Source organism: Glycine soja, chromosome 1 (assembly GCF_004193775.1).
Source record: "Glycine soja cultivar W05 chromosome 1, ASM419377v2, whole genome shotgun sequence".
Classification (NCBI taxonomy): Eukaryota; Viridiplantae; Streptophyta; class Magnoliopsida; order Fabales; family Fabaceae; genus Glycine; species Glycine soja.
In genome coordinates, this window is record NC_041002.1 from 2,880,634 (window position 1) to 2,903,141 (window position 22,508).

General features: G+C 30.5%; 3 protein-coding genes and 1 pseudogene across 4 annotated transcripts; all 4 read right to left on the reverse strand.

The window, feature by feature from the left end:
- Window positions 1-1,674: 1,674 nt before the first annotated feature.
- LOC114400733 lies at window positions 1,675-3,224 on the reverse strand. Its single transcript, XM_028363387.1, has 3 exons — window positions 2,788-3,224; window positions 2,212-2,343; window positions 1,675-1,931 (listed from the first exon to the last, which is right to left on the reverse strand). The coding sequence occupies exons 1-3, from the start codon at window positions 2,838-2,840 to the stop codon at window positions 1,781-1,783; spliced, it is 336 nt and encodes a 111-aa protein (XP_028219188.1). The 5' UTR covers window positions 2,841-3,224; the 3' UTR covers window positions 1,675-1,780.
- A 4,237-nt stretch (window positions 3,225-7,461) lies between these two features.
- Window positions 7,462-10,806, reverse strand: LOC114409630 (lipase-like). Of its 2 annotated transcripts, XM_028373155.1 has the most exons (9): window positions 10,330-10,806; window positions 10,114-10,208; window positions 9,883-9,986; window positions 9,683-9,783; window positions 9,465-9,568; window positions 8,864-9,301; window positions 8,619-8,750; window positions 7,739-7,938; window positions 7,462-7,626 (listed from the first exon to the last, which is right to left on the reverse strand). In XM_028373155.1, the coding sequence occupies exons 1-8, from the start codon at window positions 10,576-10,578 to the stop codon at window positions 7,779-7,781; spliced, it is 1,383 nt and encodes a 460-aa protein (XP_028228956.1). In that variant the 5' UTR covers window positions 10,579-10,806; the 3' UTR covers window positions 7,462-7,626; window positions 7,739-7,778. The 2 variants fall into 2 exon arrangements, with proteins under 2 accessions (XP_028228956.1, XP_028228947.1); XM_028373146.1 differs by having other exon boundaries at window positions 7,462-7,938.
- Window positions 10,807-18,331: 7,525 nt separating this feature from the next.
- On the reverse strand, window positions 18,332-19,199 carry LOC114409641. The gene is made up of 2 exons (XM_028373168.1): window positions 18,765-19,199; window positions 18,332-18,442 (listed from the first exon to the last, which is right to left on the reverse strand). The coding sequence occupies exons 1-2, from the start codon at window positions 19,174-19,176 to the stop codon at window positions 18,408-18,410; spliced, it is 447 nt and encodes a 148-aa protein (XP_028228969.1). The 5' UTR covers window positions 19,177-19,199; the 3' UTR covers window positions 18,332-18,407.
- A 599-nt stretch (window positions 19,200-19,798) lies between these two features.
- Window positions 19,799-21,542, reverse strand: LOC114406392 (annotated as a pseudogene).
- Between the last annotated feature and the right edge of the window lie 966 nt (window positions 21,543-22,508).

Here is a 22,508-nt window from a genome sequence, read left to right on the forward strand (position 1 = left end):
GGATTGAGATGTTTCAATTGGGGTTTGATTTTGGTTTGGTGACTATAGGGATGAAATAGTTGAATTTAGTTGTGATCGAATTTGAAGTAGTTTTTTTGGTGTTTGGAATTGGAGATGTGTGGATTGTGTGTTGATCTTGACTCGAATTGGAATTGGGAAACACATTTTCAACAAATTCAATGTGTCTAGAGGTGAATAATTTGGCTTTGTAAGGGTCAAAACAGAAGTCAGCATTTTGGATAAGACTGTAACCTAAGAAGACACATGGTTTGGACTTGGTTTGACGTTTATTAGTTGTATATAGAGTGAGCTAGGGAAAACAAAGACAACCAAACACTTTTAATTTATTGTCATTTGGTGAACTATGAAACAAGACTTCTAATGGATACTTTTCTGTTTAACATGAGAGTGGGCATTCGATTAATGAGATACATTGTTGTTTGCATCACATAACACCAAAATTTGAATGAGAGAAATGCATGGTTCAAAAGACAACGGGCTGTTTTGACAAGATGACAATGTTTATATTCAAAGATTCCATTATGTTCAAGGGATATGAGCTTTGATACCATATAGAGAAAATAAAATAGAGTTTTATTTAATAGTTCAATATGTATACAAGAGGTGTATGTATAGTGTACAAGAGAATAACAGAACCTTAAGTTATCTACTAAATTATTTGTAACTTAAATTAAGTTTGAATTTAAATAACAAAAAATTAAAAGATAAATTTGAATTATCATATTAATAGTCCAAGACTAACATAATTAAATGCGTAAAATATTTAAAATTTTCTTTATGTATGTAACCCTTTATTTGTTGCTTTATTTTTGTGTTTATTATCTTTTTATTTACTTGTTTATTTGTGCCACTTAGTTATTAATTGTTTGTTGTGTTACATAGCAAAGTTGCCCCTTACTATGTAATAGTAGGCGATTAAAGAAAGAAAGGAATAAATAAACTTCGCCGAAGTGATGAGTCCACTTCCTATCCAATATTAGATAACTCCACTTGGAGAAAAAGACTCCACAGGTCCCCTTTAAAATATATTGTTTTTAAATAAATTAAATTTTAAGATCATTATAATACTAATAAATATTAATTTCAATTTAATTATATACTTTAAATAAATTCAGTTTACCATAATTAATTTTTTAATAATCGCTTTTGTTTAGTGATAATTTTTCTAATATGAAAGCTATCTATTCATTTAATATAATAAGTATATAATATGTAATAAATAAATCATTTAATAATATTATTTCAATTAATTATATATTACATTTTATAAATTTAGCATTTAATATTTTTTTTGCATATAATATTATTATGCATTCAATTTTTCTTCTATATGTTGACCGGGCCAACAGCCGAATTGGCATTCAAAGAATGGAAGTTTGGGCCATCAGGATTGTTTCAACTCTTGGGCCGAATTAGGTCCAAAGTATCAAGTATGGCACCCACTTTCAAAAGTGGGACTAACATTGTCCAAAGAATCAAGTAAAGTTGGGATAGAGTCCATAAAAATTGCAAACCGTTGATAAAAAAAACAAACCACCAGCTTATTCTTCAACTAATGCAGAAACAGATTAGGACAGAGAAATACTAAAATAAACAATATAAGAGTTTGTATATTTAATAATCTTATGTAAAAAAACTAAGTCTATGCATTAGTGAAGCTAAGATTATGTGATACTTTGCGCATTATTTAATAATGATGTACACACTTTGGTGGTTGTGACTTGTGTTGTGAGGACATAGCCCTATGATATATGCTAAGCTAAGGATGGACTTCATTAGTCACTATCCGAGGTTTCTTCCTAAATAATACATGCTTTTTGCAGCTTTTAAAAATACTGTCATATATTAAATCAAAAGTCCTTCCTGCTATTATGAATGTTATGTGATCACCCTCTATAAACTTGTAATGCCTGTTTCATCAAATACCACAATTTGGTCAGTGCGCAAACTTAGATAAATATCATAACATACACTTGTAGAAAATTAAAAGAAATGAATCGAAGAGATAAAATAAAGTAAACTTTTCTCATGTACTAAAATCAATTTATGCACACTTTAAAGATTCTCTCATCTAACTTTTTCTTTTCTGAGTCAAATACTTTTCTGTACTGTAAAGTTAATTATATAAATTGGCTAAAGTCAAGTTTTATTAATATGTAATGTAGTGAACTAATAATATTGGGTATATACCTGATGCCCGGTTGTAAGAGTTCACAGTCTGAATCAGGCTTAATCAAGCAGCTGGGTTGTTCAATTGGCAAGCGAGGATGAGTCATGGATATTGTGTTTAGTGTTCCATCATTTTCTTGCCAATCTTCATTCCTGCACAGGCAATTATCTTGCTTTCAAGCTTATAAAAAAAATTATGTTGCTTTCAATAGTTGAAAAAAATAAAAAAGGGAAAGTTATCACGTAGCAAATGCTTATAATAGTTGTATCCAAGATTTTAAATTGCGGTTGTTATATATTGTAGTTTTATCTCAATACTTATGTTGTGGACAATTATAGACAAATGTAACTTATGTGATCACAATTGTGATTACAACAATTCCAAAAACCTTAACCTTATGACCAAAATCTTGATTGTGGACCAATTTCTAAAACTTTGTAGTTATACATACAAATGATGAGTAATAATAAAATAAAATAAGGTAAACTAGTTAAAAGCTAATAAGTTATAAACTAAGAATTAAAAAAGTTAGAAGCTGATTTAATTGTGAATTGTGAAAGCAATATGTAATGCATATATAAAAAATAGAAACCTACCTGTAGCCTTTAAAAGGGGGAGAAACATGTGGAGGATAACGCCACTGGCTCATCTGCCAAACTCTAAAGAAAAAGCAAGGGTGGAATTCCAAGCATCCATGAATGAACTGTGACCCCCATCACTTTCCAAGTACGTTTGGTAGCATGGCTGAATTAGTATGTGTTTGGAAATGTTTGTAGATTGTAGTTTGGTCTTATAGAGCCTTGAATTGTAAGATCAGGGAGGATTCAATCTCCTGAAGCAAATGGACCTGCACTTCCCTAAGAGGCAATCAACAAGACCCCTTATGCAATCTTTTTCCATGACATGTTGAAGTGATCTAAACCAAAATTAATGTAGTAGTTTTTCAGCTGGGAAATGTCAAACCAGTCATAAATTATGACACCAATGCGGCAAAGTTGTAACAAGGAAAAAGGTTTCATTGTTCTCCCATCCTCTGGCCTGAAACAATGCTCAAATTGTAGTGATCAACTTAGTACTAACACTTTACTTTATATGGATATCTTATTGTTGGTAATGAACATAATATTGACGAAATAAGCAATGAAAAAGTAATGACAAAATATAATCTCCTAAACAAGTAGCATAGCCAGATTCATTTAAAACGTTCCATTGTTCCATCCTTTTATATGGTTTTTTCTTTTCCTTTTCTTCTTAATTTCAATTTTTTAAAAGAAACTATTTACATCATTGGCATATACGCTCCCCAAAACACCCCTTTCCAAGCCAATAAAATAAAATAAAATTAAAAAGATTTAAGAGAGACAGTTTCTTTTAAAAAAGAGAAAGACAGTTAAAATCACTAACCAATTGTGTTTAAGCATAACCAAAAAGCAGACAAGAACTCACCGCATGCCATCTATGTAGGTTCTTGTAGTCCCATTAAATGCTCCAGATAAGGATGTGATGCTTATACCCAGTTCTCTGAAGTGTTTTCATACCCCTTGATTCTTTGAGGCAATTAATATTAATGTCAAATTATCTTATGTTTAAAGGGTAAAAATATGATCTCTTTATATATGCATGTAGCACATAAACCATTAGAACAACCAACCTTATCAGCAAGGATTTGTTGCAAGACACGAACAACCTGTGCTCCAACTGAGTGTCCAACAAAGTAAACTGGGTGATCCTCATCCCACTCAGGGTCTTACAAAATAAGAGTCCTCTTTCGAATCGAAAAATTATTAGATAATTCGATATTAATATGATTATTATTAATTTTCATATAGCACATATTTGATTGTTCATAAAAAAAATTTCATAAACTAAAAAATTTGAGTATATGTCATGTAGAAATTAGTCAAAATTTTGTAGATGTAAAGGCCAGAACAACCTAATATTTTTTTTCTTCATAATGTCTCCCAGAGTTGAAAATTAGTACTTAACAGTTAACATTAACCCTTCATTAATTAAGATGTGTTAACTTTTAGTGATAACTTCAGTTTTAAAAAATAGCTTTATTATATGTTGGTGTGTCTTTTATGGAAGAAAAATGAATCAAAATTATATTTGTTCTTATCTTGAATATAAATAACAAAAATCTTTTTTTTTTTCTCAAATATAAACAAATCTCAATTAAATATATTTTATATAATGAAATTATATCTAAAATATTCTTCATTTAATAATATCAAAGACTTTTTAATGCTTAATACCAGGCTCCAGCAAATAATAGTTTAGCAAAAATATTTATTTTTTAGTTGAAAATAATGATTTGGCCACCTTTTAAATAATAGAACAGTTGGCGAGCTCTGAGATAAAGCTCTTTTTCAGAATATTCGCAAACATGCGTAGGACATGGACATGGACATGCACACAACCAACTAAGAAGAAAACTCATGAATATACATTAAATTAAATACAAATAAATAAATAAAGCCAAACCAGTGGCCAAACTTAAGCAAAAAAATTTAGTGATGACATATAATTCTTTTGATGTTAAATTTGGATATATCATGAATTAGTTTTAATTAATTGTATTATCTTTTTGCTCAAAAAAACTTATTTTTTTAACTCTCATATTAGCAACTTTTTTATGTTTAAATTCTTTTTGTGACAATTTTACACTGCCATAAAACTAAGAGACTAAAAGATAGTAGTAATACAAATACAATACTACAATTACTTTATAGGATAAAAACATAGAATTTTTAGGTGATAGAGACTAGAACATAATACAATTATTACTCATACAGGACTGAAACGTATATTTTTTAGGTATAAGGATTAAAAAAAAGTTAGCACAAACATATATAGAGACCAAATATTTAATCAAACTCGTGAATAATATAAAAGCAGTTATATCAGTACTAAATAATTAATGTTAATTTGGTAAAAGAAAAAATTAATGCCGATAAATATGTTGTAAAAAAACCTTGATCGACCTCATAATTATTCTTATATTTTGAATATAATAATTAAATACCTCAATTTTATTTTATTTATTTATACTAAAATTTCAATACACTTTTAAACCTTAAATACATTTTTAAAACTTCATAATGCTTATTAATTATTTGATTTAAATGTAATTTTAGTCTTCTATTTTTTTGAAATTTGTAATTTTGGTCCTTCTATTTTAAAATAAAAACATTTAATCATCCTATTTTTTAAAATCTATAATTTTAATTTCTTTATTTTAAAATATAGACATTTAGTCTTTTAATTTTGTAAAATTTGTGATTTTGAAAGACTAAATGCCTTTATTTTAAAAATAAAGAAACTAAAATTTCAGATTTTAAAAAATATAAGGTGGAACTTTTTGTATTTTAAAATAAGAAACCAAAATTATAAATGTTAAAAAATAAAAGGATGAAAATTAAATTTAGTCCTAGTAATCTTGACATGTTCAGTGATTTTTTAAAATCTAAAAAAACCTTTATGGTTGTAATTTTTTTTAAAATGATATAACTTTTCGAATCAATTTTAACTCACCTGCCGTACTTGGTGGACCTTTTCTGTGTTCTGGCTGGCCCTTTCTAGATCAAAGAACTCACCTATCATAGATGCTGGTTAAAGACCCCAAATCAGGGGCGAGAAACCTTTATTCTTTGTGCACTACCTCAGCAAAGTGAGATAAAGCACCCAAATTCTAACACAGCAATTATTTATATCAAGGAAAGAGAAAAAAAAAACATAAGGAAATGGAGATGTATTCATTATGAGTGTGGGAAAAGGTTGGTGGGGTTTAAATTTAAGGCCCAAAGAAGGGGAAGGAAGACATTGGGATCACCCCTTTGGCAAACGACCCAAATCCAAAATACCCATCAACCAACACAATAAGAGGGACATCATTGTGGATTTCATTTCCTCTACTTGGCACTTCCTCTTTGACCTCAACATTTTCAACGACATCCTATGAGATATCTCCACCAACACCTGAACTTAAAATGTAAAACCCATAAAGCACAAAAGCTAAGGAACTCACAAATAGCTCCACCAAAAGCTAAGTGATCCACACTCCCATCATTTTAACAGGATCAACACCCCCAAGACACACCAAAACCAAAACACCAACCCTCTTTTAGAGTGTTGCTAGGTGCACCTAACATTCTTTGAAAATAATAAAATTGTCCCTGTTAATTTCTCCTCTTACGGATTAAGTTGATATGTAAGTCTTAAAAATTAACTTACGAATCAACTTGATCTGTAAAAGACTTACGGATCAACTTGATCCGTAAGTCTTAAAAATCAACTTACGGATCAACTTAATCCATAAAAAACTTACAGATCAAGTTGATCTATAAGTCATAAAAATTAACTTACGGATCAACTTGATCCTTAATGGGTATTTCTATCTTTTCATGGTTAGTGCTGGATGCACCTAGCAACACTCTCTCTTTTATCCCAAAACAAGGCTGTTTGCAGCAGCACAAAATAAATGACTTATTCAGCCTAAAATCATATGATAATATAAACTTATAAAACTATGGTTTGGCTACAGTGAACCTTCAAGAAAGCCCGGTACGCTTCCTCCTATACCCTTTTCGTTTGTTTCAGACTTTAAAAATGGTCACTTGTCACATTTTCTTCGTTTCCTACCGAATGACCAATCACAAAGGCATTCCTTTTGTCTAATCTTTTTTTGTCCATATTGCTGAGAAAACCACAACTATGATTACAAATTAAAAAAAAAAATTTAAAAGGGATCAGACTAGTTTGCCTTTGTTGTGACAACTGTCATTGCACCAGTGGAATGGATGTTCAGAATAATCTGGACCCCTAAAATAATGAATCAACTACTAGTCAACATCTGAAAGATTTTTTTTATACATTTATGTGTGGCAAAGTATCAACCGCATAAACAATGGAAAATTAAAGACTCCATGTTGTACACAAAAGCCGGAAGCAGGAGGTTAATGCTGATACAATGTGAAATATTTTTATATTATCATTTAATTATATAATTAAATAACTGTTTAAATTATTTTATGATAATTATTTTAAAATTCAAAAAATTTATACTATATATAATGAATTATGATTAGATAATTATGTAAAAATTTTCCAATTATGATTAGATAATTATGTAAAAATTTTCCAATTATGATTAGATAATTATGTAAAAATTTTCCAATGTTAGTATATAATCTTTTTTTATAGTAAAAATACCATGATTGTATTTAGCTGTAAACATAAAAGCTTAGGAATGAGTTTGAAGTAACAAATGGTTACGCTAGCACTCATCATACCCATTTTCCATAGCACAATTGCAAAGCTCAAAAATTCAAAATTCAACAATTCATTTCATGATGTTTAATATTGAGACAATAATTGTGTACACTTATAGTGATTGTAACATCCTATTGATTATGGTCTCTGATATCTCTCCAATCCTACAAAATACAGAAAATGGTGGTATAAAAATGAGAGAACGTGGGAAAAATATTTACATTTAAGAAGGTGAAGGGGCATTAACTGAAATGAATAGCCTGTTTCTTTTCATACATCTCTTTTAATTGAACATGGGAGAGTAAAGAATGGTGTGCTAGTGATTGATTTCATTAGGCATTGTTGGAAGCTTCTTCCTAAAAACGTGCTTCCTACAGCGTTGGAAAATACTGTCATAGATTACGTCAAACTGCACTCCTGCTCTCTCACGATTAATAATGAATAGTATGTGATCACCCTCCACATATTTGTAGTACCTGTTTTATCAAAATACCATATATTGATCAGCAAAGAATAATTCTCAGAACAAATAATACACAGGTAAATTTAACAACAAAAAAGGTGTTAGTTTCATAACCAGTAAACAATGTTGACTTTACACCAGACTAACTGGAATTACTCAACAGGTAATTTGCAACCACAATACCCTGTCTGGCAATCCTTAATTAGCTGGAAAGAATGATCCCCTAGTTTTTCTGACTTTGCTAATGGAAGGGAATCATCCATGCAAATTAATCGAAAACAAAAATTTCAAAATTAATGGATAATGTGTATAGCAACTAAGAATTTCCAAATATCAGAATAGAAATTAAAATGGTCTAGTCAATTATCTATATTTCATTGGGGTACATAATATACATCTATATTAATTAAACATTGATGCAACTTATAAAATGAGGTCACTGCATTATAATGATCTCCTGTGAACATTGTCCAACTTTACTGTACAGTCAAAGCTAGACTGCATGGCAGTGATAGATTATAGAATCTAATAATTGGTTAATCAACTTAACTAGTTTCTAGAACATGTAGAGGATCCAATTTCTATAATGTTAGATATAAGGAAATAATGCAAAAGATAAGCTCTAAAGGCTACAGGTTTGACTATGTTATGGATTTACTATTTGACAAAAGCATATTTAGTAATTTTACATACCAGATGCCAGGTTGTAATGGTAGGCAGTCTGATTCCTTTTCAACCAAGCAGTTGGGGTGTTCAATTGGGAGGCGAGGATGAGTCATGGATATTGTATTTAGTGCTCCATCATTGTCTTGCCAGTCCTCATCCCTGCACAAGCAAAATTACATAATGTTGATTGATTGATCAAAGCTTAATACAAGTTACTAGTGAGTACTGCCAAATGAAGGCAAAACTAGTATCCATTGCATTCAAAAACCCACCTGTATCCCTTATAAGGGGGAGGAACATCTGGAGGAAAACGCCACTGGCACATCTGCAAAACTCTAATGAAAAGCAATGGGTGAATTCCAAGTATGCTTGAAGGAACTTTAACACCCATGATCTTTGTTGTGCGCTTGGTGGCGTAGCTGAAGTAGTACGTGTTTGGAAATGTACGTATATGGTAGTTGAGTCTTATAGAGCCTTGAATTGTGAGATCAGGGAGGATCCAATCTCCTGAAGCAAATGGACCTGCATTCCCCAATAGGCAGTCAACAAGACCCCATATGCCCATTTTTCTCCAAGACATGTTGTAGTGATCAAACCCAAAATTGTAGTAGTTCTTCAGCCAGGAAATGTCGAACCAATCATATATTATCACCCCAATGCGGCATAGCTGTAGCAGGCAAATAGGTTTCAATGTTCTCCCATCTTCTGGCCTGAAACAATCCCAAATTATAGACTAGCTTATCATTCAGTTTGCTAAATGTAGCTAACACTGATAATTAAAAAGATATTGATTAGTATGAATAATAGGGAATTTAGGCCTTAATTAAAAATAGTTCTAAATTTAATCATAACCAAAAGTTGATAAGAACTCACAGCATGCCATCTGCGTAGGTTCTTGTAGTCCCATTAAATGCTCCCGATAAGGATGTGACGCTTAATACCCAGTTCTCTGAGGTGTTTTCATACCCCTTGAATGCCTGAAGACAATATGAACATCAAATTATCAAAAAATACAAAAACCACAACATATAAATAAATAAAAACCCTTTACAAGCAGAAAGGTGAAATTACATGAAACCATTAATGCCAACCTTATCCGCAAGCATTTGTTGCAAGACACGAATAACTTGTGCTCCTGCTGAGTGCCCAACAAAATGAATAGGGTGATCCTCGTCCCATTCAGGGTAATGCCCTGCATCCCCAATAACATTAGCAAACTACAAATTTAAAAGTGTGAACAAAAAAAAAAAAAAAAAAGTTAACAACAAACAGAATATTAAGATCTCCGAACCTTGTTCATAGATTCGTCCAAACTGCGAATGTCCACAAGCCTTGCTGTGCTCCTCACCATAATCAACTTGCCCACCTTTTAAATAATAGAACAATTCTCGTGCCCTGAGACCAAAAAAAAAAAAAAAAAACCCTTTTCAGAACTTATGCAAAAAACAAAACAAGCATAGAACAAACACACACATTTAACAGAAAAACCCCAAAACCAAGCTTTTTCACCTCAATAACCCACCTATCATAGATACTGGTTAAGGACCCCAAATCAGGGACAAGAACCCTTTCATCCTTCTTCTCTGCCCCAGCAAAGTATGATAAAGCCCCCAATCTCTGACAAAAACCATAAATTCAAATACAAATCAACACCCCAGAAGATAAACAGAACTATATCCATCAAAAAGGTGAAACTAGAGAGAAAACAAGGGGGGGGGGGGGGAACAATGGGGCTTACCCCTTTGCCAAATCCAAAAATCCCATGAACAAGTACAATAGGAGGAAGATCATTAGCCTGATTGGGCTTGGAAATTTCCTCTCTGACCTCAACATTCACATTATTAACCTTGTGAAAATATTCATTGAGAGCCTGTGAGAGATCCCCAGCCACAGCGGAGCTAAATATGTAAAACCCATAAAGCATATGAACCAATGAACTCACAAAAAGTTCCACCAATTGCAGATAAGAAATCCATAGCCTCATCATTTTCTTCCTTCCTTCTTTCCTTCTTCAAAATCAACAACAACAAAGAGCCTTCTTCTTCTCAAGAAGAAAAACCGCAAAGGAAGGCTCTTTGCAGGGTTAAAATCAAAAACCGTTCCAACCCTTTCACATTAAAGAACACCAATTTCTTCCTTCTTCGCTGAAACAATATAAAATGTGGGGTTTCTTCTTATATATATTATTGCACGCTCTCGGTTTGCTTCAGACTTTGAATAAGGTGGGGTTTCTTCCCACATTTTCTTCGTTTTCTACCTCAGAATTCTGAATTGTCTTTTACCTTTTTTTGTCTATTTTTTATTCGTCCATCTGGCTGAGAAAACCAGCGCAATAATAATAATAATAAACAAATTTATTTATTTATCAAAAATAATAATAGTAATAACGTATCAGAATAAAATAAAATAAAAGTCTCGATTGGGGATGTGACACTTGTCCTAGAAGGTGCTGAATGTGGGCACCACTAAATTCGACAAAATCTATATACAAAATAAAAACTAAATTTTCGCCTATAAATTAGGGATAAAATATGGAAAAATAACTGTAGATAAAGTTTGTTAAATTTCACAGCGTGATAGTAGTATTATTATTGTGTTGGTGACTTATGTATTTTTATTACCATAGGTAAAATTTGGTCAATTTCACAGCATGGTAGTAATATATAATTACCATTTTATACGAAATTCATCAATTTTATTAAGAACTAATAATTTTTATTAGAAAATCTGGTTAATTATCATTAGTGAACTTCTTTCTTTAAATTATATTTTTTTATGTAAAAAATTTAAACATAAAATCCTACTTAAAATAAACGAGTTTAATTTCAAGGTGAGAAGGAGTACTATTAGGTTAACGTATTTTTTTATTAGTTTTTACAGATTCTAGGTGTTTCTTTAATTATTTACAGGTACAGTGTGCTGTAACGGAGCTGGAAGGTTCCTTGTGTCCAAACTAACCTCAAGTGTATGTGAATTCATTCATTGGCCTAATCCATTGGAATTCGATATTCCACCTCAACTCAACAAACCCTAAAATCAAATCTGTTCTTAATAAAACGTTTGTTGTTTGGTGGTTGGGTGATCCACCACCCCAACGCGCTTTTATGGGGATTGTGAATTGACGCACATTGTTAGAACGTGGAGTTTTACTATGGACGGTGTTAGATCTTATCCAATTATAAATGTGGATTTTATTTTACTCTTACCCTATTTCTTTCTTTCGTTAAGAACCATATATATAAATGTTTGTAGGAGTAATATTTTTAGTGGTGAGCTATGAAATGTGGCTTATTTGATGATGTGATTTGTGTTTTGTTATTGGTAGGCGTCATTTGCTAGAATGTAAGAAAGGGTTTCGTTAAGAAACATGTTAGCTTCCCACATCTTTCAAACACTTGTATAAATAAGTGATTAGATTAAGTGATGTATATTTACTTTTTAAAATAGAATAATAGTACTGTTAAATGTAGTATATAAAAAAATTTGTAAGAAAACTTATTCTTATCATGTTGTAAATTTTATAACTCAAAAAAACAGAATTTATTTTTTACCAAGTCAAACAGGATATTAGTTCTACCAAAAAAAAAACAGGATATTATTAGTAATTTAAAAATATATATTATTCATTTTATTGATAAATAACGTATACTACTATATATGCATTAAAAAAATTCATTTGTACTGTTATAGAGATATCATCATAGTAACTTATTGTTTTTGCCTCTTAGGTTTGGGTTCCAATCAATAGTTGTGAACCGTTGACTAGTTAATGATAAACACTAGTAACATAAATTAAAGATGTTAAATACATACAGTTGCAAGTCTTTATACAGTATGTCATTAAGATCCAATTTATTACATTCTTATCCACTTTTTTTTTCTGTAAACTAGGGATATCTGTTAGCCAAATCTAACAAAAAGGGCATCTATTCTAATGCTTATACTTATCTTTTACATTGTAGAGACCAACTGACATTATTCTTTCCAAAATACATATGTTCATATCATAGTAATTGCCATCAATGGTTTTAAATCAAGTGATACTAACCAATTGATAAGTTTTTTTTTTTTTTTGTTACGTGAACTAATTGATAAGTTTAGACATAGCAATTCAAGATAAAAACAGTATTTTTATTAGCAATGATTTTAACTTTTAAGAGAACTAGCTAAAACTTTTAATGTTTTTATTCTTTTTATTGTTTAATACTTTTAATTGTTTTGAAAATTAAGCATTTTTCTATAATATCTAATTCAATGTTTTTATTTTATTAATTAATGGGATCCATATATGACTTTTGACTTTGACTAAACTTTGGTTGACATTGATTGAAATAAATTTCATATGGACAGAAGTTTGAGATCTCCTAGTGATAGATGGATAATCAGTAAGGTGAAATCCACATCAAAAGTAAAAGGTGAGGAGTATTTGTAAAAAAATATTCTAACACTTCTAAACTAGGATATTTTTAATAAATGATTGTCTACTAAAGTGACATTAATTGCTTTTATAGTAGTCTAAGATGAGATGTATTTCTTAGCACGAGGCCAAGGCATCCTAGTGGTAACAAAACTAAGTTTTGATGTAGCAACTAGACAACTTTGCTCGAGATCTATGTATGATCTTCTATTTATAATTATATTACAAGAATCTATACATTTTAGCATTGGCTTTAATCAACTATTTTGATTAATAATAGAGATAGTCCATTACATGGATTGAGCTTCAAGTCCTATCCAAAATATTAACCAATACTTTGAAACAATTCTTTATACTTTAAAAAAAAAAAAACTCACTTCCCACAGTTATCAAATCAAAATTAAAATACTATCATATTAATATATAGTAGCACAAGATACATAGAAAAAATAGTAGCATATGTTTTTAATAGTTTAACTATGACACAATCATACAAATATATAATTATATGAATGCTTTGTTTCCAAACATATCTGTTGATTGTGTTTCAATGACGGGTAAGACAGTCAAGCTACATGCACTTGTTTGGTTCGATCGTTTAGCTGCTCTTTCTAAGAGGGGAATGTAAATAGAAAACACCAAATGGGAAAAGCCTCACGGGTCTTTATTGGATAACAAATAGTTTGAAATTTTGGGATTTGTTTCAAATAATAAATAACTTGATTTAAAAGAATGAAGTTAATATTTGTTTTTGTTGCTTTGTTTGTCCTCTTGATATTTTGTAACTTAGTTGCTAAATTTGCCTAATTTTTTCTTCATGAGTCCATTTTTTTATGTAGAAAGAGAATTATATACTAATAATATAGAATATTTTACACAATTAATCATTTAATTTAATCACAATTTATCCTATATCATAAATTAGTTAACTTAATAATTATTTTAATAATTATACAAACATTAATTTATAATTGAATGATAATTCAAAATTATTTTTAGACCCTTAATATATAACCATTAATTTTTTTTAAGAAAGTAAATATAAGTTCTTTTTTAAATTCAGAAACTTTTAGTTAATTAAAATTAGGATAACATTCTTCTTTTTCTAATCCCACCACCCAACCAAAATAATACCACTAAAATTTAGATATAGTACCAAACATAATATATATATTTTTTGCTAAACCAAACATAATAATTTTGACATGACCTAAGAGATGTTGAACTACAAATAGACCTACAAGAACAAATGGTTAGAGCGTAGCTTGCACGTCTTCAACAAAACTAGTTAGGGTTGTCATTCTGCGTATTTCTCTAAAGACATGTGATGATTGAGTGGCACATGCATATTCCGTGTTAGTATTTTTATTTTATTTATTTCTGTGTGGAGTGCAATAATAAACATTGCTTTTTGAGAAGAAAACAAAAAGGTACAAATGGAAGCCGTGGATCTGCACAATCTGCATGTCTGCCATTATTCCTATTTTATTTATAATTTAGCTGAATAGTTTGGTGATTCTTTTCTGTCGTTTGGGCCCATTTTATTCAAAATAAATAAATAAAAATAGGAGGTGGAATATAAAAGTACTCATCTTATTTAGGTTTTGGAACTTTCAAACATTTTGACTTGCTTTGCTGCACAAACAAAGATGTTTAGCATTTTAAACAACGGAGACACTGTTTAATTAATTACTAATTGTGGGTCTGATTTGGTTCTTAGTCCTTAATTTAATCGCTAACGTTGCACGTGTTGACGGTTGAAAACTTTATATTCAAAGCATCCAGAAATCTTCTACCACTAGTTTTTTTAGGTCACCAATTTTGAAATATCATTGGGTCATTAATGGTCGTCAACTATGTGGCTTAAAAAATACTAACAATAACAAGTCTACTTTTTTTCTCCTCGTTAGTAATGAAAAAGTAATTAGTTTATGTTTGTTTTCTAGTTTTAAGATTTATTTATTTTCAAAAACAAAGCTTGTTGGGCAAGAATGATTCCTTCAAATTATTTTAAAAAATAATATATTTCATTATTGTTTTTTAAACCAAAAAACCAATGCACCTGTAAGTTATTTTTTTATACAACAGTATATATAAAACACAACTAGTATATATATTATAAATCAATTAATCAACACCATGTTTTGTTTTTTTTTTTTACAAAAAAAAATAAAAAATCAACACTAGGTTTCGGGTCATGCAATCTATTTCATTATTTTTCTATACATCAAAATAAAAATATATATATGAAAAACAATGTTACATAATCCTTCAATTAGCATTGAAAAATCTTTCAAATTAGTCTCTCAAGGTTACTAAAATAAATCAACATATAAAATTGATAAATTTTCAATACTTTAGAGATTATTTATATAATTTCATTATTTCACAAGCCAGAAACTAATTATTGTGCAGACTGAGCTTGTGAAGTATGGAGCATCTCATGATGATGCCTTGCTCCCTTGGTATCACTGGCCTCCTCAGTTAGCTTCCATGTTACTGACGGATGCTTTAGAAGTCATTCATTTGATGTTGTAAACTTTTTGTTTTCTGCTTTGCTTTTAGCTTTCGGCCCATGCATAGAAAAAGATATAATTTCATTACTTTAAGCTGTTTAGGAGAGAAGATTATACTTTAAGAACTTCATTAATGGTTTACTTAAACAAGCATCATTAATATGAAATTTGTTCAAGTAAAATATTTAAAAAATATCTATACAAAATTTTGATTAGGTTTGGATTACATTGAATATATGAAATCAATCTGTTTCAGTCTTCTTTTTTTTTTTTAGCTTTTATACATTTTTAAGCTCAAAATAATTTTATATTGAACTATAAATGAAAAAATATATAATGATGTTTATTTTATTTTTACTTATTATTTTCAGTTGATGAAAAAACTGTTTTTCTAATTTCCTTAACAAAAATAAAAGTAATACCCTTTTATGAGTTCAAATAAAAATATATCAACTAAAATTAAAATACAAAATCAAATACTTCTAAATATTATCCTTGATGAATTAATATGAAAAAGGGGGAAAATTAAAAATAAAGATTAATTATAATTATTAATGAAAATGATAATTTGGAATTTTAATAATCTATAAATAATAAATAAATTTACATTATTAAAAACACATAATTAATTTTTTCATTGACATTTAAACTATAATTTTTTTAGAAGAACATTTTAACTATAATTTATTCTTTTTAAATCACAATATCTTACTTTAGAAAACAAAAGAATTTATGACATGACTATGTTGAGTCGTCGTGGACCACGTTAAAGCGCAGGGTTGAAAAATATTAAAAATAAGTTCAATAAACAGAGAAGAATATGATGACTCATCACTTCCGTTTGTAGTGAGAGTGTACATTCTAGAATTACTCCTCAGCCACTACCCTAACAGTCAATATTTTTTTTTGGGGTAAGGTGAAAAAAATGGGAGAAAAAGAATAAGTATGGCTAACCATTTATGATCAAGGAATTAAAAAATATTCATTAGGTAAATTATAGAAAAATATAAAAAAAATCATAAATAATATTATTTTTTGTCTTTTAATAAAAAAAATTTACTTTTAAGTTTCTTAATCAGTATTCTTAAAATATTAAGCTTAACAGAGTTATAAAAAAATTACATACTGTGAACACTATTATATATAATGAAAATAAATGGCTAAAATATTTAAATGTCTCCGTTTACAAAAAATATTTCAAACTCAACCATGAAAATTGAAATGAAGAATTCGCCATTTGAATTCAATCATGTGTCATTGATCATGCGTGGGAGTCACACACATACAAAAGCACTAAATCAAGACATCATCATCTATATAAAGCAACCAATAAAATCATCTTATGTTATGTTGCTTTTCTCTACTATTACTACAAGGAATTGATGACAGAAATGGCAGAAGGGAGCTCTGGGTCTTATTACTAACTTCCACAACTCTCAACGTATATGGCACTAACACAAAAGTAAGGAATTGTTTTTAAGAATGCAGAAATGGCATTGAAGGAATTGAAGATAAATGCTAGCTGTATATAATAATCTTTCTGCTCACCAGTTTGTAGTTACTCATATATGAGAAAAGGATAACCGGGTATGACATTCTCTTAGGTTGGCATTGTATAAGCTACCTGAATGTGATTCAGGTGTTTATTAACTTTACAAGTTACAATATCATAAACCACATAAATAAAACTTTATCAGTATAGAGTGCATGTTATTAATAGGATGAATGATCACCAATACTCTTTCCTAAAAAAATTGACTAGTTATGAGTCTCTTTTTTTAAATTATATTTTGTTTATACATAAGGTTGGAATTCAACACTTTACTTAAAAGATTGGAACATTCTTTCTATGCCCACCCAGAAATTTAAATTACTATATTATAATTAAGACATTAATGCTAATGATACAACTTGACTATCATATATTATTAGTATAAATTATCATCAACTTTATGAATATTCAAACTTTATGAATATTTAATTAAAAAACTTGTCTAATCATCTTCAATGAAATCTCTCCTCCCAACTATATTTTATCCATACATAATTCAAACCGCCACCTTACTTAAAAGATCTGAGTCTTCTTTTCATGCCCACTCATAGATTTTCATTACTAGTTTATAATTAATGCTAATGATACATGAGATGAGGTATAAAATTTATGATGCCAGCCGATGTGCATGGCCGTTCTTAATGGACCTCAGGCCCACCTCTCCATCATTATTCCGATGTGCATGGCCGTTCTTAATGGACCTCAGGCCCACCTCTCCATCATTATTCCGATGTGCATGGCCGTTCTTAATTGGATCCGTTATTATGAATTTGAATAATATATATCTCGACAATTAGCTGCTTGCTTGCAAGCAACACTCATCTTTTTTTTATTTTTATTTTTATGCAACAACACTCATCTTTGATGATGCCAAAATGTATTATGTCCATATATTAAATACGTATATATAGTTAGCTATTATTATGATATTTTATAGAAAAATTCCTTATTTTTAAGTAATTTTATTCTCATTTTTAGAAAATTATTTGTTAACTAAGATTTCCTCAAATTTAGATTATTTGTCCTTATGGTTATGTACTATTTAATACATATTACTATATTTAAATCTTTAATATATATATATATATATATATCATATTCAATAATCATGTCCCAGATCATGCAATGTATATAGTCCCTACATCTCTCCATTTGCATTGACTTGCACTAGTTCAACTTAAATGTGGTGTTGCAGAGGTCATTTACTCCTTTGTCACAACCAGAATTTTTGTTGGTTTTTATCTTGTGTGTGATCACTCGCAAGATGAACCAATGCTTCTTTATGTGTTTGCTGAGAATCATCTTCTAGATAAAACAATCCTCCACTTTGTTTACCACTGCCAATCTTTTCCTTGATATGGATGTTCTGAAAAAGACAATGGGTAGGGAAAAACAAAGCAACACAAGAATGAGATTTAGTTAATTTACTGACTGAGAGAAGATTACAATTAAATGTAGGAACAAATAAGAAATCAAGGACTGATATGGAGGGTGAGAGAGATACAGTACCAACACCTTCAATAGGAGATGAAACTTCATTGGCATTAGTAATGACAATTTTAGAAGACCAGGGGAAAGATGAGTAAATGTATGAGGATCACAAGTCATATGGTCAGCAGCACCCATATCAATTATCCAATCGCTACTCCCAGTAACAACGGAAAGATTAATGACAGAGTTAGATATACCTGACTTGATCACAAATCCAGCAGCAGTAGCAATTTGACTAAGATTTTCTGCCTTGTTATTGGAGGTTGTTTTGCCTTTTGGGTGCCAATCTAGATAGCCATGAAGTTTGGAGCATGTTTCAATCACATGATTATCTCCATTACAATGGCTACACTTGGGGACTCCTTTCTTGGAAGACTTCTTGACAGCAAAGGCAGTTCCTTCAATAGAGACACTACCAAGCATTGCCTCTTGGTGATTTGCCTCAGCACAGACAATTGTATAAACTACTTTAACGTTTAGAAGTGGGGTGGTACCAAGAATATGGCCACCAACTCCATCCAAATGTGAATCCAGACCAGCCAAAAAAACATAAACCCGTTGAGAATTAACCGTATTGGTATATTTCTCAACATCTTTAGTGCACTCCATGGTGCAATATGCAATAGCATCATATTCTTGCCATAGCCTCTGTAATTTTTTAAAGTAATCACAGAGCCACCATTTTGGTGAGTAGAAATTACCTCATGGTACAATTGATATGCTCTTGATGCATCTTGGTTGACTGAGTACGTCTCCTTAATGGTCTTCAACACATTTCACAATTAACACTCATCCTTTGATACTTACAAGAAAATATTTAAGCTCGGGTTTGTCAATACTAGACTGCCTATGAAATAACTGGATATGCTAGCTACTTGAACTTTACATTCTATTGAAGTAATGTTAACGAAAAGTTTTATGTTTTACTTGTGTTAAATGTAAACCAACATTTGTTGCACAATCTTGCTCTGTCAAAAGGAAAAATAACGATGACAAAATTAGCATTCTAGAAATAATTTCTAAAATTAATCCAATCCAAACACATTATATATATTATTTTTCTTTGTTTTATAATGCTCTTCAGAACCTTGGACTGCGAAAGAAGAGGCTAGCTTCTTTTCACTTCTTTTGAGTACATGGAGAGCCTAACTTTTTATTTGCGTAGAAGGAACCGAGATGTTAAACCTGGCTAGCCTACCTCTAATTATGATCAACCATTTTAGAAGAACGATGCCAATGCAACAATTCCAGATGGTCTTAGTGAGTCATGCGACGCAGCATGGTAAAAAAAATCCTGACGTCGAACTGCTGTATATGAACGAAGCATTGACAGTAGATATAGAAATACAATTCAGAGGTGTTTGTGAAAACAAATGAATTGTTTGTTCCCTGTTCAAAATTTAATGCCAACAAGATAAAAAAAAAACTTAACATTGCAACATGAAGCAGGCAATACCCAACAACATTAGAATAGTAGAGATAAGAGGTTACCTGGTATTTTCTCTTGTTCGATGGTCTAAGAGGAGCTTCAACCAGTCCACCAAAGACTGCTCCTTTACGGTCTCCAACAACCTGGAACAAAATAGTTGATATTGAGAACCAATCCATGAATGAAGAGAGCAGAAATTAGAAATTAGTCTGATTAAAGGACACAATAATGCATATATCTTTGGTAATCCAGATAAGAGCAAGCAAACCCATAAAAAAATAACAGAATTCCAAGACATGCCTTTATAATTGGATAGCATAACCTTCTAAGCAGCAAGCTTACAAACATGGAACTTCAACACATAGTCATCTTAAACTACTGCATTCTACTATTGTACTATTAATTAGAATGTTAAAATTTATTTGATATACAAACTACGCTGCAATCTCTGTGGAACTTGATTATCATTTATAGCTCAAATCTAAAGGCAAGAGAATTCTATTAAGGTACCACAACCATATGTCAGTATCCATTTGTTCCGCAAGTTTCAATAATAAAAAAAAAGGTCTCTGTCACCTAATGTAATAGTTGTTTCTTTCTGCTTCTGGCAAGTTCAAATTGGAAAAAACCATGAAAGTTTTAAGTTGGAAGTAAGCATGACGTAAAACCTATCTCCAATTCAATGTATCACTCCATTTATCAATCAAATAAAGTCCAAGCAGTCATCAACTAGTCTACAAAGAAAGAGGGAAAAAAGAAGTGTATTTGACTGTTCCTACTTGTTTATTTTATACAAAAGAATTCGCAAATGCAGAACATACACAACTAATTCACAGATACATGTATAAGATTGATAACACAAGGTCAATGAAGCTGTACCAGCAAGCTCAGTCCAGGCCAAAACATGCTTCTCCGGTAAAGAGTTGAAAGTGATATACCATGCTTCCAAGTGCTGCATAAAACAAAAAGATAAACACACAAACATTAACGAACAACAAGAGTTTTGAACTTGTAGACTCAACAGCAGAATCTTGTATCAGCCAAATGCCAATGAATCCTCATCTTCATCCTTAGACATGTATACCTGTACAGCATAAGCCATTTCCGGCCGTGAATAAGTGCCGGCAGTGAAGCATACACCACATTCCTCACATCCTCAGAAACGAGCATTGAAGGCTCAGAAATTTCAGGCAGGTGATCACCAATCCGAGCCACAGCCACAGCCACAGGCGTTTTCACAATGTGCTTCATCTCAACGCCTTCATCGGTGTAATTACCATCCTTGTTGCGAAATCCGCCCATTCTGGCAACTTGGTGAATGGCCCTACCAAGTGAGTGCTTGCCCCTGGAAAACAAACTTTTCTTCACAACAAAACTTTCCTTTGTGGCAGAGTCATCACCTGCCACCATCATTCTTCTCATCAGCTTCACCAACCTTATCCCCGGAATCCGAAGTAGACAACAAAGAACAGAGAAACGCAGTGAAGGATGAAGTATCAGGCCCATCAATTGTTACATCATCATCATCATCATCACTACCACCCTCTTACTCACCCTCTTCCTCCTCCTCTTCTTCTTCTTCTTCTTCCCACTGAACAACAATCATGTTGATTTCACAAAAACGTGTCTAAAAATTACTAGTAAGTCAATTTTACGGATAAATACTCAAATCCGTCGTTTAAAAAATGAGGCATAGATAAACCTGATGAAAAGATGAAAAATTAAAATTAAATGTAAAAAGTATGATAAAATAATTCTGTAAATAATTTAATGATAAATTTATTTTTAAATTTTATAACTTAATATTAAATTGATTATTAATCATTACAATTTAATAATATAATGATTTCATAAAATTATCAATAAGATTAATTTATGATATTTTTTACTCGTTTTTATACTAAATTTATATTTATCAATTTATTACTATATTACACTTTTCAAGAAGTATGAATTTAGTTATTTAGCTATTCAAGCCAATTTTACTTATGTTAATCACGAACAGTAAATAAAAGGACTTCATGGCGCAACAAAGTTTTTTATTTATTTATGAACATAGTAAAATATAGTAGTTAAAGTTGTTATTACTTGTTGATGCAAGATTGATTCAAACAGAGAAGGATTTCTTGTCAAAGCATACCCTCAATTGTTTTTTTTTTTTGACAGAAAAACATACCCTCAATTATGTGTCCATGACCATCTCTAATTAGAATAATTGAATCAAGTAGACAATGAAATTAGCAGAAGGATGACTTGGGCACATAAAAATGTTTATAGTTTGACATTTTTTTTAAAAGAAAAAAAAAAGGAAATGGCTTATCTTCTTTATTTGTAATTATGTTCGGTCATAATGTAATAATGGTTTATCTTACGTTAGACAATACTAGTACCTACAACTCTACAACTTATGCTTCATGCGTAAAACATGTTATTAATCAATATAAATACAGTTTTATTTATCACCAAATATGTGAGTAGACTAGCATAAAATTGTTCTCTCTTAATCTTGAGA

Excerpts from the sequence above, each read along its gene's own strand:
- LOC114400733 (XM_028363387.1), bottom strand. The coding sequence starts at position 2,840 with ATGAGCCAGTGGCGTTATCCTCCACATGTTTCTCCCCCTTTTAAAGGC. Across the intron at positions 2,344-2,787 it reads CCCCCTTTTAAAGGCTACAG|GAATGAAGATTGGCAAGAAA; the intron begins GTAGGTTTCTAT and ends TTGCCTGTGCAG. Across the intron at positions 1,932-2,211 it reads CTCTTACAACCGGGCATCAG|GCATTACAAGTTTATAGAGG; the intron begins GTATATACCCAA and ends TTGATGAAACAG.
- LOC114409630 (XM_028373155.1), bottom strand. The coding sequence starts at position 10,578 with ATGATGAGGCTATGGATTTCTTATCTGCAATTGGTGGAACTTTTTGTG. Across the intron at positions 9,569-9,682 it reads AACAAATGCTTGCGGATAAG|GCATTCAAGGGGTATGAAAA; the intron begins GTTGGCATTAAT and ends TATTGTCTTCAG. Across the intron at positions 8,751-8,863 it reads CCCCCTTATAAGGGATACAG|GGATGAGGACTGGCAAGACA; the intron begins GTGGGTTTTTGA and ends TTGCTTGTGCAG.
- LOC114409641 (XM_028373168.1), bottom strand. The coding sequence starts at position 19,176 with ATGGAGTGCACTAAAGATGTTGAGAAATATACCAATACGGTTAATTCT. Across the intron at positions 18,443-18,764 it reads TGGATTTGTGATCAAGTCAG|AACATCCATATCAAGGAAAA; the intron begins GTATATCTAACT and ends TGTCTTTTTCAG.